Source organism: Piliocolobus tephrosceles, chromosome 2 (genome assembly GCF_002776525.5).
Source record: "Piliocolobus tephrosceles isolate RC106 chromosome 2, ASM277652v3, whole genome shotgun sequence".
NCBI lineage: Eukaryota > Metazoa > Chordata > Mammalia > Primates > Cercopithecidae > Piliocolobus > Piliocolobus tephrosceles.
The window spans coordinates 30,277,807-30,292,612 of record NC_045435.1 but is presented as its reverse complement, the minus strand read 5'-3'; the positions used below and the strand labels follow the sequence as shown (position 1 = coordinate 30,292,612).

Sequence of the window (14,806 nt, the reverse complement as noted above, 5' to 3'; positions counted from 1 at the left end):
ACTGGAAAATTCACAAATTTGTAGAAATTAAACAACACACTTTTAAACAACCAGTGGATCAAAGAATAAATTACAATGGAGACACAATGCTCATGAGGATGTGGAGAAATTGGAACACTCATGCACTATTGATGGGAATGTAAAATGAAACAACTGCTGTGGAAAACAGTATGGTAGTACCTCAAAAAATCAGAAATAGAATTACCATATGAACCAGCAATTCCATTTCTGGATATATATCCAAAGAGCTGAAAACAGCATCTCAAAGAGATATCTGAGCACCTATGTTCATAGCAGTGTTATGCACAATAGCTAAAATGTGAAAGTAATTCAAGCGTCATCCATAGATGAACAGATAAGCAAAATGTGGTACAATTGAATATTATTCAGCCTTGAAAGAAAGAAAATTCTGACATATACTTCAATATCAATGACCTTTGAGAACATTATGCTAAGTATAATAAGCCAGTCTGAAAAAGACAAATACAGTAGGATTCCACTTACATGAGGTACTTAGAGTTGTCAAAATCATAAAAAAAGACAGTAGAATAATGGTTGCCAGGGTTTGGGGAAAATGGGGAGTTACTGTTAAATAGGTAAAGAATTTCAGTTTTGCAAGATGAAAAGAATCATGAATATGAACAGTGGTAATGGTTGTACATTATAAATGCATTTGGCACCACTGAAATGTATACCTAAAATCTGTAAGATTATAGATTTCATGTTATGTGTATTTAAAACAATAAAAAATTGAAAAATATAAGAAAGTGGAAAATAATAAATTATTTGTCTAGCATCTAGAGATGCATCTGTTTTACAGGCTTGTTCTTCATACCATTTGTTGCTGCATCTTTAATAAACAGTGGTGCACCTTAAGATGAAAATCCTGGATTCAGTAAGTCGAGGGTGGTGGCCAAGATTCTTCATTTCTAACAATTTCCAAAGTGAAGTTGATACTGCTGGTCTTGGTCCTTGGCCCATATTTTGAGGAAAAAAGGTTTTGTAAAATTTGTAAAGGTGAAATAGCATCTAGATTCAAACAAACGCACCAAATAATTGAATAGTGATTTCCTCTAAATGAGATGGGACTCAATAGGATTTGAGATGTGCTCCTTCTGAATACTAAATGTGCCATGTTTTAGAGAAAATGAGTCTCAGATTATCTATTATCTATTGCTACATAACAAAATTATTGGTTTAAGACAACATCAAACATTTATTTTGCCCATGAATCTGAAATTTGGGCAAATCTTTACAGAGGTAGCTTGTCTCTGTTCCGCATCGCATCAACTAGGACAGCTCAATGGGGGACTGGAGGAGCTGCTTTCAAAATGACTTACTCATGGCTGGCTAGCTAATACTAGCTTTTAGCAGTGAGTGCAGTCAGCACAATGGTCTCAGTTCTTCTCCACATGGCTTCTCCATGGGCTGCCTGAGCTTTCTCATAACATGGTGACCGAGCTCCAAGAGCAAGTGTCTCAAGAGAACAAAGTAGAAATATATGGCATTTTTATGAGCTGGCCTCAAAAGTCACATAGCATCACTTCTACCACATTCTGTTGGTAGACACAGTTATGAAGGCCTACCAGACTCAAGAAGGGAGACATAATTAAGGCTCCACCTCTTGAGGGTGGAATGGCAAGGTTCTAGAAGAACATGAGGAATGGGGCATATCATCATCATCATCTTTGGGAAATATAATCTGCCAAATCTATCAACCCCACATCCTTTTTGAACAAATGATAAATTAATTAAAATTCAGAACTCTCTAATTCTAACCGATCATCGCTTCTAGTTATATGTATTTTGGGAAAAAAAGAAAAGAAAAGAAATATAGAAGAGATTGGAAGAAATTGAGGAAAAGTTAGAGGAATAAAAAATCAAGCCAGGCGTGGTAGCAGGCGCCTGTAGTCCCAGCTACTCGGCAGGCTGAGGCCGGAGAATGGCGTAAACCCGGGAGGCGGAGCTTGCAGTGAGGCGAGATGGAGCCACTACACCCCAGCTTGGGCGACAGAGCGAGACTCGGTCTCAAAAAAAAAAAAAGAAAGAAAAAAAAAAAATCAAGTAAGGTAGGTGTGGTGGCATGTCTATAGTCCCCGCTACTCATGAGGTGGAGGTGGGGAGGATTGCCTGAGCCCAGGAGGTCGAGGCTGCAGTGAGGCGTGATTATACCACTACACTCCAGCGTGGGTGACAGAGTGAGACCCTCTTAAAAAAAAAAAAATAGGGAGCAGTGGCTCATGCCTGTGGTCCCAGCGCTTTGGGAGACTGAGGCGGACGGATCTCGAGGTCAGGAGATCGAGACCATCTTGGCTAACATAGTGAAACCCCGTCTCTACTAAAAATACAAAAAAAAATTAGCCAGGCGTGGTGGCACATGCCTGTAGTCCCAGCTACTCAGGGGGCTGAAGCAGGGAATCGCTTGAACCTGGGAGGCAGAGGTTGCAGTGAGCTGAGATCACGCCACTGCACTCCAGCCTGGGCAACAGAACGACACTCTGTCTCAAAAAAAATAAAATAAAATAAAATAGACAATGATTGAGGGAAAAACTGGAGGAAAATAAGTTGGAAAGTTAAGATAGAAGTAGAAAAGGGAGGTAAAATGCAGGCACACAGAAGGGTAGATGCAGATATAAAAACAAATATCATTTATTTATTTCCTTCCCTACTATTACTCTGCTGCCTATAATGAGTGATTGGGCACAAATCTGATTGATGGAGGGCCTCCTTCTGTCATTTCCTGCCATTCTCTGGTAGAAAGGAAGAAAGTGGTGCTCAGTATTAGACAATAATAAATGAGTTGAACTATTTTTCTTTCAAGAACTGTATTACAGCAGCAGAATGAATTCAAACATAAAACCTAAGACTTTCTCAGATGGTTCTCATCTATCACCAGATCTCATTGGAGAAGAACGAGGGCTAAGGTTAAAAGGAAATAATCATACTACTGGACCACTGACTGCATTTGCCAACTTTCATTTACACTTTTACAACTTGGGGTCTGATCCTAGTGAAAAACAGACTGAGAGGCTCTTCTTCAGACCAGATCAGTATCCATGCAGTTTAAGGTCATCACGATAATCAAATCTTCTAGTTTACAGTAAGGAATGCTAGTTATAATAAGACATGGAGACAAAATATTCCTCTATTCATATAGGTCCTGCAAATTGGCTCACCATACTGCTTCGTTTAGTCTCCATACTGTCCTGGTGAGTGGAAACTCAGGGGGCGTTTAAAGTGGTGTGAGAAACTCATGTTGTACTCAATGGTCGGCACTCAAGGCAAGGTTTCTTGTATCTTTCCCTGGAGCTGCATTTCAAAGACAAGAAGAGAATATTCCCACCACAAACTTCACATCAATTTCCTTTCAAACAAAATCACTGAGTAACTGTATGTATGAGAAGCCCACCATGTCTCTTCTTTTGCTTTAAACTTCCCACTTCAAGTTCAAAACATAAAGACTTTCCCTGATGAAGGGCTGTTGGCTAGTACATGAGAATGTTCCAGCCATGCTATTGAGATGGATTTTCTGGAAGGAAGATGAAGAAAATTAGCTATATTTTTCTTGATTTCTGCCCAGCCATATCTGTTCTGTAGGCGTCCTGGAGATCTTCCCAGATGGCATATCTCGATGCCAATCATGAATAAGGGTTCCATTTACTTCAAAGTATAAAACTGTTTGGTGTTGTATGAATGGAAAGTGACGGATAAAAGGACCAATTGCTAATCTTCACCTATAGTGAAGTCCAGAGAGAAAGGATTACCTCATTTACCCTGCTTCTCTTCTATTTCCACACCAATCCCTCCCCATTCACTGTGGGGGTCAAAGAATCTACCACAGAGAGTTAAGTCAGAACAGAGTTGACTGCCTAGATGTGTGATTTTAGGCATGTCAGTTAATTTTCCTGTCTCTTGTTCCTACATAGAATTAGAGTCTATGTCCCTCTTTATCTTCCTTTTAATTTTGCCAAAGAAAGGCACTAAAAACATGCTGAGGAATATCTTGCCAGCATTTACAACTGCCCTTGAAGAGAGAATATGTGTTCTCAACACAGAAAGTCTAGAAATAGGGTTCTTCCTACTACATTCACGCATTATCAGGATAGCATTATCATTAGGCACAATATCTTCAAATGTTAAAGAAAATAAACATAGGATACTGAAAGGTGAAAACCATGTTGCTGAAAATGAGTGATATGAGGTTCTTAACTCCTTAGAAGGTATTTGCTTCATTCTGTTCCAGCCTGACATTACTCCCTGCTTTTATATGTCAGACAAGCCAAGTTTTAGCAGTGCATATTCTCTTGGTCCCCTTATCCAAGGGAAGAAAAGCCTTGGAGTTCACATTCAACCCAGGAGTTCTAGTCTTAGGGCATGTTCAATATAGTTATGTCATATAACTAATACTTTTATGCCCAATAAATTATGGGCAACCTTGGATATGGCACCTAACCTCTCTAAGCCTCTGTATTTGCTTGCTAGGGATGCCATAACAAAACTCCACAGGCTAGGTGAATTAAACAAAAGAAATTTATTTTTGCAGTTTTGAAAGGTAGAAGTCCAAAATCAACAGGGTGGCAGGTTTGGTCTCTCCTACAAGACCCCTCTCCTTGGCTTGCAGACAGATGCCATCTTCCTGTGTCCTTTCCTCTGTGTGCACATTTCTGGTGTCTCTTCTTTTTCTTGTAAGGAAACCAGTCATATTGGATTAGGGCATACCCTCCAGGGCCCATTTTAACTTAATTCACACTTCAAAGATCTTACATCCAAATACAGTCATGTTCTAAGGTTAGGGCTTCAAAATATGAATTTTGGAAGGACACAAATTAGTCCATAACAGCCTCTATAAAAATGGCATTATGAAGATTGATGTAATGTGCAAACAAGAACATAATTTACAAAATGATTTCTAAATCATCTAAATGATTATTAAATATAATTACATACAAATGTATTATTAATATTATTATTGTTGTCATAATTATTATTCTCTCTGATATACTATTTGTCTTCTGGGAAGTTTAAATTTTCTGCCTTTGGAAGACTATATCATAGTGGTCAAGAGAATTAGAATGTTTAGATCCAAATCCTGGGTTGGCCACTTGTTAGCTGTATGACTTTCAGACATTGTACTAACCACTCTATGCTTTAATTTTCCTATCCATAAATAAAGGGTGGTAAAAAATAGTACCTGCCTTGTAGGGCTGTTGAAAAGATTAAAAGGAGCAACACATTAAAATGACTGGCTAAAAGTACATGCTCAATAAATGATGGTTGTTATCAATAGCAGTATTTAGACCTTGTTGATGCTTCTGCCTTCTTTTTCAGCCAGCAGAGGTCTCCATCATAGTCAAAAGAGAACTAGCTTCCCCATGACTGCACTGCAGTTGCCAAGCACATCCACTGTTGGCAGAGAAAACAGCCGAAGAGTTACCACACTGCCTAAACAGAGGAGAAAAAAAAGAGAGAGATAACAGGAAATGGTTAGGATTCCACAGTAAAATGTAAGATGAATAGGTGACCATAAGTTAGGATTGTTTATGTTCTACTCCTGACTTTCACTGATATTGTCCTTGGTTGCATCTCACTTTAGCTTGTTCTAAACCAGTTTTTTAAAAGATATATATGTACATATATCACAGAGAAGCAATAAGAATGAATTGGCAAATATTTGTGAAGTTCTCTGAAGACAAGAAGTGCTGCTAAGTAAACATTTAACATTTCTTGCAGTATTAAGCTTATTTCATCTTTATTGCCAGTTATACGCCATGCCTCAGTTTTTCTGCCTTTGTAATATGTTTCCTTTAACCTTCTTTTCCCAGACAGGCTTACACCTCCAAGTTCAATTATCCTGTCAATTGTGTTTTAAATTGTACTGATTTCCATTAACCAATTGTGGTATCAATTTGAAGATCTGTTCCTTCTTCTGAACTAATCATTTTCACACCCACCAGAATCTGGAAAGGCAATTAAACTGAGGAAGGTGAGAGTTATTCAAGAGAAATTAAAGCATAAAGGTAAAAACAGTGGAAAAACTAAGATTAAAAAGAACACTGAGGAGAAAATACACATGTACTAAAAAGCACAGTACCAGAGCAGATAGAGACAAAGAGGAAAAGAGAGCAAGGTAGAAAACGGATCCTGCTTGTGCCTACTCCATCTCTCTTTCAGCACCAAGGACAGAACCTCTGAGCGGCTGACCCAAGCAATGCTCAGTTTAGGGTCCCTCCCAAATCCTCTACAGAAAAAGGATACATCCGAAAGCAGCTATGAAACGTGCACTAAGGTCTAACAGGGAAGCTGGAAGAGCAGCACTCAAGTAATTTCATCTTAGAGGCAAAAAATGGGTGATTTCTTTCTGTTCATTTCATAGTTTCTGAGTCCTGAGAAAGGCAAAGTTTGCTTTGCTTGGGTATGTCTGCTGTCAGTAAATGGCTGCAGGAGCCGAAGTGGTAAACTCCTCGGTCTCCAGAAATCAGAAGAAAATTTAAGGGTAAGTAATTTTTCTTTTCGTTTCTAATTTAGTACATAGTATTTTCCTCAAGGTTATTTAATCAGCTTGGGGTTCTGTGGATCTCTAAAAATATGCATTAAAACTCAATACCCACTCTTATTTAAAAACCAAAGCCCTGAGGAAATGGTTTTCTTTCTCTTCTAAGTGGTTGGACAGCAGAAACCTTTTATATTCCTTTTTCTTCTATTTTTTTCCCCAAAATTGTACCTTGTAGACTCTAGAAGCCATATCAAGGAAGAATTAAAAGATAGAAAACAAAAAGCGGTTATTATTCTAGGATTTGTATGGAAGTTGATTGTATTCCTCTTAAGGATTTTACTTAATTGTAAGGGTCTGTTATTTTAAACTCCTCAATTCAGCACCCTGGCAATTCAGAGCTGAAGGTTTGGAGAGGCACTATTTTCAATAGTCTATTTAAAGTCAGGCTGTTTCTAAGTCAGAATCCAATTATTCCCAGCAGAGATATGTAGTACTTGAGATGATGATTGTGTATGTTTCCTTTGATGATGGTATATGATTTTTAGGGTATTGTTGTTATTTAATTGTGAGACTTCCATTACTTGCTGTAGCTTACTGGGGCAACAGAAGTCATTGCAATTAGGTATTTGTTCCAGTTCATGCATTTAGTTTAATTGAATACCATCAAAATGCATGCATGAATAATAATGCAGCAATAGTAAAGTGAAACTTGGATTCTAAATTCATTGTGCATGACTGTTTCTCTTTATAGGTGAAGCCCTTTGCTTATTGATACTGAAGGGTTTGTAAAATATCTGTTCTTAGGTAAGAGTGGAGAACCACTGCTTGACATGGCATTGGGATCTCTTATAGTCAAGGAGAAGTAGAGACAAGGTGAGAAAGATTCTTACTCAGGCACTCATTTATTTGTAGTTGAATATTTTCAAGGGTCTGTGTGGCTAGCAGTGAGCAAGGGTATTGAGCAAGGAAAATACTGATAGTATCCAAATGGGTGCCTAATATTTAAGCATCCATACAGAAGGCTGTTTATTATGGAATATGCATTAAAGCAAATACCGAACAGTTTCTACTCAATATCAGATTCAATTTCTAATGCATTGAAGTTTGTCATCAATTAATATTTGCTTATTGATTTATTTTCTGAGTTCCCCATTTTATCTCTGATTAGAATGGTAGGATGCTCAGTCTTTAGAGGTTGTGATGGAAAGTGAGTATGCTCTGCTTTACTAGACAGGTTTAATGAGGGGGAAAAACTATTATCTCAGCTACTGGACCTCAGTAACCAGCAATAGTTTTTCTCTGTACATTTACCAACAATGTAAATGTGCCCAAATACATAAATATGCTATGTATTGCAATGCATTTGTGAATCTTTTTTAGGAAAAAGGGCAGCACTTTGCAAGAAGTAAGTGGCATAGAAATGCTAAAGACTATCTCTAATAATAATAACAATGTGACTCCCACTGGTTCTATGAGCAGTGTGCACCTGCATCACTTCACCAAGCCTAGTCAGATGATGTGCATAAGATACTCTGAACAAGGAAGATTTTAAAATTAGTACCCATTTCATATTTGTGTGCCTCACCCCTAAAAGTGGCATAGTTAAGTGGCATAGTTAAGAACATGAACTCTGGAATCAGACAAATCTTGGGTTGAATCAACTCCATCATTTACTGGTTTGTGTTCTCAGCAAGTTATTTAACCTCTCTGTGACTCACCTTTTTTATCTAGAAAACTTCATATGATAATAGTGCTTACCTTCTTCATCAGGTTGCTATGAGGTTGAATGATGATAATGCTTATAAATTTTAGCTATAATTATTAACTTTATCAGGCAATATAGCAAGTCCAAATTATAGCCCAGACCAGAAAAGCTCTGGTGACTGGTGGTCAGGAGGCATCTGAGTAAAAGATTAGATGTGGCAACAGCCAGAAATCTGTGAAATAAGTGAAGATGTATCATGGAAGCTTATTACTGAAGTGTGTTGTTCTGGGTTGAGTAAAATCCATCTCAACTTGGGAATGACAGTTTTGTGGGGTTTTTTTCTTTGAGACAGGATCTTGCTCTGTCACCCAGGCTGGAGTGCAGTGGTACAATTATAGCTCACCGCAGCCTGTAACTCCTGGACTCAAGCAATCTTCCTGCCTCAGCTTTTCAAGTAGCTGGGAATACAGGCACATGGCATCGCACGCAGTTAATTTTTCTTTTATTTTATTTTTGCAAAGATGGAGTCTCACTATGTTGCCCAGGCTGGTCTCAAACTCCCAGCCTCAAGTGATCCTCCCACCTCAGCCTCCCAAAGTGCTGGTATTACAGGAATGAGCCCCCAAGCAGGGCTGGGAATGATTAACATCAACTCCAGAGACACATTAGATAATTATGAGTTTGGGATTTAAGAATGCCTGAGATAAAGCTTGGTTCAAATCAGGCCCTTACACATTGTATAATCTTGAGAAAGTAATTGACCTCTCTCAGTTTTTTTAATCTATAAAAGAAATAGGTCATTATCCACCTTTAGGGCTGCTGTAAGTATTAAAATGCATGTAAAGTACTCGTACTTGACACACAGTAGTAGCCTAGATGTAGTTGTCTTCATCTTCATTTGTTCTCTTACAGAAAGAGAACAAATAATTAAAACTCTGTAAGTCTTAATGAGGTGCTAAGGAGGAACCCCACGAATGTTTCAGGCAGACTGTTATTCAGCACCGAGGGACTGAACATCAGCAAAGCAGGACAAATGTCATAACTGATGGGGACCTGACCACTCTCTGTTCCCCTACCTTTTTAAATAGGTTATGCACTCACTCTAAGAGATGTCAGAACAAACTATAAAGACCAAGATAAATCAATACTTTGTAAGGCATGTAAAAGCTCATTAAAATGTGTAAGTAGTGTTATATGTAATGAATCTTAAAAGAATGAAGCCAGGAGTACTCTTCTATTTCTCTGCCTTCTCTATTATTTTACCTCCTATCCACTTTTAACTCCTAACACTGTTTGCTGAGGTCACCATGAATGTCATCATTTCCAAGTTCACTAGATACTCTACAATCGTAGATTATTTAACTCTTCACCTATTCCCACTTTCCTCTTAACAATAAAAGCAATTATATTTCTGGTGCTATGTGCCAGACATTATGCTAGAGTGATGACTCTTAATGGGGAGAGCAATTTTGCCCCCCCCCCAGGATATTTGGCAACATCTAGAAGCATTTTTTATTGTCCCAACTTGTGGGGAGGGGTGTGCTACTGGCATCTAGTGGGTATATGTAAAGGACGCTGTTAAACACCCCACAGTGCACAGGACAACCTCCTCAACAAAGAATTATTCAGCCTAAATTGTCAGTAGTGCCAAATTTTTGTATAAAATTTCATTTAATCTTCATAATAACCTTACGGAGTGGATATGATTATCTCCATTTTGCTGATGAGGAAACCAGCCTATCATTGTAAATTACTTAGAGAGTGATTGAGTTAATGAATTCTCTAGGCTCTTTGCTTCTTCCTACCTGAGACTCATTTCCTATCTGTTAGCATATCTAACAGAGGGGAAAAGAAAGAAGAAAGCCCAGCTCAGTTCTGTGTTATATAAGCAACTCTGGTTTGGAAAAAAAAAAAAAAAAAAAAATGTCTAAGCAGGGAGGAAGTTGAAACAATTAGCTGAGAGATAGAGAGTAATCTAGCAGCTCACACATCTTTGCTTTCATCTCCCACATCCACAACTCATCAGGAACTACCTGAACAATCACAGTTTAACCCACCTGCTGCTATAAAGGATCTAAGATCAGATGTGGAAAACATAAATTAGAAATCAGAAATCCATGCAACTGTGATTCCAACATCAGGCTCAGAATTGATTTTCAGAGTTGAGGGTTTCCCTTCGTATAATTAGCCACTGGCATTCAGCTATACTATTTTTAGGTAGCTGTCAAACCTCTTGGCAGAGTAAAAAGTCCAGCCAAAGGGTAACAAATATCCTAAGGTTTTATGCCTCCCTCTTACTTGGCAGGTGAGAGGAGGCTAAGACATTATTCACCAGCTGCAGACCCCAGAAAAGAGGGATTCTGGCCACTGTGTTCCAAAGTGGCCCAGTTGTGAAAGGGAAGACATTTGGGCCTGAGCCTGCCTTAAAAGTGGAAATATCCTTGAACAATCAGAAAGCATTGTATTTTCCAAAAGCTCTTGGCAGCAGCGGTGCTATCTCCAGGGTAGCGGCTGCCCTCCTCTGAATAATGAGAAAATTATAACTATTATCAAGAATTATTATTATGTTTTAAAATACATTGAGTGCAAACAGTGTGCCAAGATAAAGGACAATTTTTTTAAACAATTCTCTAAATTCATTCCAAGTTTGTCACCCTTTCCCAATTATTTGTTCATTTTAACTCTTTCACATTTCAGGCTGAACCATTTCAAAGTGAGGTACAAAATGACAGCCATGATTAGGCCAGTCTCCTAATCAAGGGAGAGCTACAGATACCTGGCTTGAGGGCAAATTCTGGCCACCAAGCCAGCCTCTACTTTTGCCAGGGCCTGGAGAGAGAGTTCCTATAAAGGTCCATATGTACCATGTTTAAATATTTTAAAGTAATAACCAACAAACCATTGAGTAAAATGTTTCATCTTCCCACCTTGATGAATACACCTTCGTAACAACGTGGAAGGCCAAGTTTGAATTTAAGATTCCTGGACCCTTCAAAATTCCACACAAAATGCGACTATATAGGAGAAGCTGGGCCCCCACCCCTAACTTGCCTCAGGGACCCTGGACTCTTATCTCCCCACCTCAGACTACATAGAATCTATTTGACTGAGCTCTAACTGAAAGCCCCCACTTGGCCCCAGGAACCCTACACATTTATGGCATAGTCTACCCTCAGGGTGACAGATTTAGAATGAGGCCCATGATGTCCTGGAAACAGGCTCTGAGCAGTTGGGCAGAGAATTCCTGAGTGTGGTCTAGACAGGGTTGTAAACTTAGTGGACCTTCTCCTTGGCACTGTGGGAGGTTACAACATCATCCTGTAGGGGCTAGAGGCATAACCAGTAGAGGGTTCCTTAGTTATTTTGGGCTGCTATCACAAAATACCATAAACTGAGTAGCTTATAAACAACAGATATTTATTTTTCACAGTTCTGAAGGCTGGGAAGTCCAAGATCAAGGCACCAGAAGATTCAGCGTCTGGTAAGAACCTGCTTTCTGGTTCACAAATGGCTGTCTTTTCACTGTGTCCTCCCATGGTGAAAGAGATTAGCTAGCTATCTGGGTCTCTTTTATAAAAGCACTAATCTCATTCATGAGGGCTCTGTCCTCATAACCTAATCACCTCTCAAAGACCCCCACCTCCTAATACCATCATATTGGGAGTTAGGATTTCTACATATGAATTTAGGGAGACACAAACACTCAAACCATAGCAGAAGACCAGAGTAGGCTCCTCTATAACACACAGCCTGGGGCAAGAGTCACTTTCACTCGGGTTTCAGGGTTACACCCTACATTACAGGCCTTATGTCTTCCCCTAGCCTTCAGAACTGTGAGAGAATAAATTTCTGCTCTTTATAAATTACCCAGACTCAGGTGTTCTGTAATAGCAACCCAAAATGGACTAACATAGATGGGTTTCATTATTCCCACATTTTACATGGGAATAATCTGGAGCTCCGAGAGGTAAAGTAATATGCATAAGGTCCCAGAGTTAGGAAGCAGCAGAGCTGGATTTGTAATCCTGCAACAGCTTCCCCTCTCACTCAGAGTCCAAGCATGGTACTTTCAATAGCCCTGCACAATCTCTCTACCTCACACCCTCCTATTCTACTCCTGCCTCACTTGGCTTCAGCCTCACCAGCCTCCCTCCTGTGCCTTCTATGTGCTAGCCCTTCCTGCTGGCACCTGCTGTTCTCACTGCTCAGACTGCTATCCCATCTGATATTTGCATGGTCTGCTTCCTGATCTCCTCCAGGTCTTGACTCAATTGCTGATTTCCCCATGAGGAGCCCCTGATTATACTCAGATACTCACTCACATACATACAATCTTCACCCATTACTTACCCGCCTCCTTGATTTGTCTCCAATATACATATCATTATTGAACACACCACATCTTTTATTTGTCTTGTTTATTATCTGTCTTCTCCTCTAGAATGGGAGCTTCAAAGGGGAGGAATTAGATTTTATCTGTTCTGTTCATTGCTGTATCTCCAACTCTCACAACAGTGCCTACTGTATAGAAAATGCTCAATAAATATTTGTTGATGCAATAAATAAAAAAATGTAACTAAGCAACCAAGCTCCAAAGAGTCTCATTTTATTAATATTGTTTTCTGTCTCCTCACAGGAAGCCCCTTGGCGTCACGTACCTCCCCCTGGGCTATGGCACCTCTGAGCCAGCTGAGTGGCCACCTGAACTACACCTGTGGGGTGGAGAACTCCACAGGTGCCAGCCAGGCCCGCCCACATGCCTACTATGCCCTCTCCTACTGCGCGCTCATCCTGGCCATCGTCTTCGGCAATGGCCTGGTGTGCATGGCTGTGCTGAAGGAGCGGGCCCTGCAGACTACCACCAACTACCTAGTAGTGAGCCTGGCTGTGGCAGACTTGCTGGTGGCCACCTTGGTGATGCCCTGGGTGGTATACCTGGAGGTGAGTAGACTTCAGGCACATGATGTCTCTGACTGTGCTTGTATTTGTCTTCCCTGAGTTCCGGCCTTCGGGGCTCGAAAGGCTCCCCAAACAGTCAGGAACTGAGGAAGAAAGGAAAACTCTCATTCTCCCTTTAATGAGAGAGTTAAAGCTCTGGAAAACAGCCACCATCCCATCCCCCACCCATGTCAGAACCAGGGCGCTGAGAATGATTCTGTTCGTGGGTCTCCAGTGTTCAGGTGACAGGATTTGAGTGATGGGACTCTTCCTAATGTAGCCTAGAGTTTATTCTCTGTGCCAGACATGTCTCAATGACATGGTGGGATGGGTGAGGCAGTCCAGAAGGCATCTTCACCAGTGCTCAATGTATATGAGGGTAAGGGTGTGCAGGAGGGATGTGAGGCCAGGAGGAAAAAAAGAATTATATAAAAAAAAATTAGTGAATGTAGGGAAAGATAGAAAGAATGACCAGCAAACAGATCAAATTTCTTTCGATGGCTCAGTCCCTCTTTGCTGTTTCCTCCTGGGTACCAGCTCTTCGTAGACTCTGCTACCAAAGGAACAGACAAAAACCTCCAATGTGTATTTTCCATGGGTCCATGAATAGTACAGAGCCTTTGCCAGACAGATAGTGCAGCAGATCCTGGTGAATTCTTTTGGGGAGAAACATTTATCAAATTTGAAAGTATTTTCAATTGGGAGTATGAAACAGAGCCAGGAGGTGGTCAAGACAAAACACCCATTTGCTAACAAGGAAATCAGGATGACCATATCTGTTCAAGAAACAGATATTCTTACCAGGAAAACATGCAGTTACTTAAGATGTGATTTAAAAAAAAAAAAAACAAACCTGAGTATACTATTAATATTTCTCCTCTCTACTGTGTGTCATTTTAAAGAGGTATCCAATGAAGGATCAAAATGATGCTATGATTAACAGAAATTAAGATTCATCAAATTAATATCTCAGTTAATATTGATAGCAAAAGTGACAGTTAATTAAGTGTGACATATCACAGGAGAGCAAAAACCTTGTACATAGACTGCCTATGCTAATAGCTTTGTTAAAGAATGGCTGGGAACTAAAATTAGACTTATGATCTCAAGGGGGAGACGTAAAGAAAGAAAAAAAGAAAATAGAGAAATAAAAAGAAAAGAAGAAAAACAACTAGGCTGGGTACATCTAAAGGCTAAGGAAATTCTTGAGGAAAAAACATGTATTTATTCTTTCCAGTTAGGATAATCCTAGTTGGAAGGGTGAAGGGTCTTATAATTATCTTGATTTTTCTGTCAACCCAATTAGTCTGAGTCAACCTTGAAGTCAGAGACTAGATCTTTATTCTTCATTTCCTGTAGCCTAAACATACTACCTGGCACACAATACATGCTAACTGTTACAACATTTGATATATGCATGATGAAATGAATCTTCTCTGTAATGTATGCATTATATGGGCTGTTCCTGTTAATACCATCTGTCTCTCTATCTATTGTTACAGTCAGACTTTTTGGTGAGAGGACGTTTGGGGATGAGCTATTTGTTATTTTACATCCAACAATAATGAGCCTGAAAAAAAATTTGAAGCATGTGACATTTCTGTTCAAGAATGAGGCACTTAAGTTGCAACCAGCCAATATAAGTTGGTCAATGACTCATAGCACTGCCT

The 14,806-nt window shown here is 39.5% G+C and overlaps 1 protein-coding gene across 3 annotated transcripts in view; it reads left to right on the top strand.

Annotated features, from left to right (window-relative positions):
• Positions 1–6,013: 6,013 nt before the first annotated feature.
• DRD3 (dopamine receptor D3) overlaps positions 6,014–14,806 on the top strand; it is a 52,251-nt gene continuing 43,458 nt past the window's right edge. Inside the window, exons 1-3 of one of the 3 annotated variants that reach the window (XM_023210847.1) lie at positions 6,374–6,493; positions 9,111–9,378; positions 12,835–13,139. In XM_023210847.1, the coding sequence (XP_023066615.1) occupies positions 12,870–13,139 (270 nt within the window). In that variant the 5' untranslated portion in view covers positions 6,374–6,493; positions 9,111–9,378; positions 12,835–12,869. Of the gene's footprint in view, positions 6,494–9,110; positions 9,379–12,834; positions 13,140–14,806 lie in introns of those variants that run through there. The other 2 variants (XM_023210839.2, XM_023210855.1) reach the window with 2 other exon arrangements.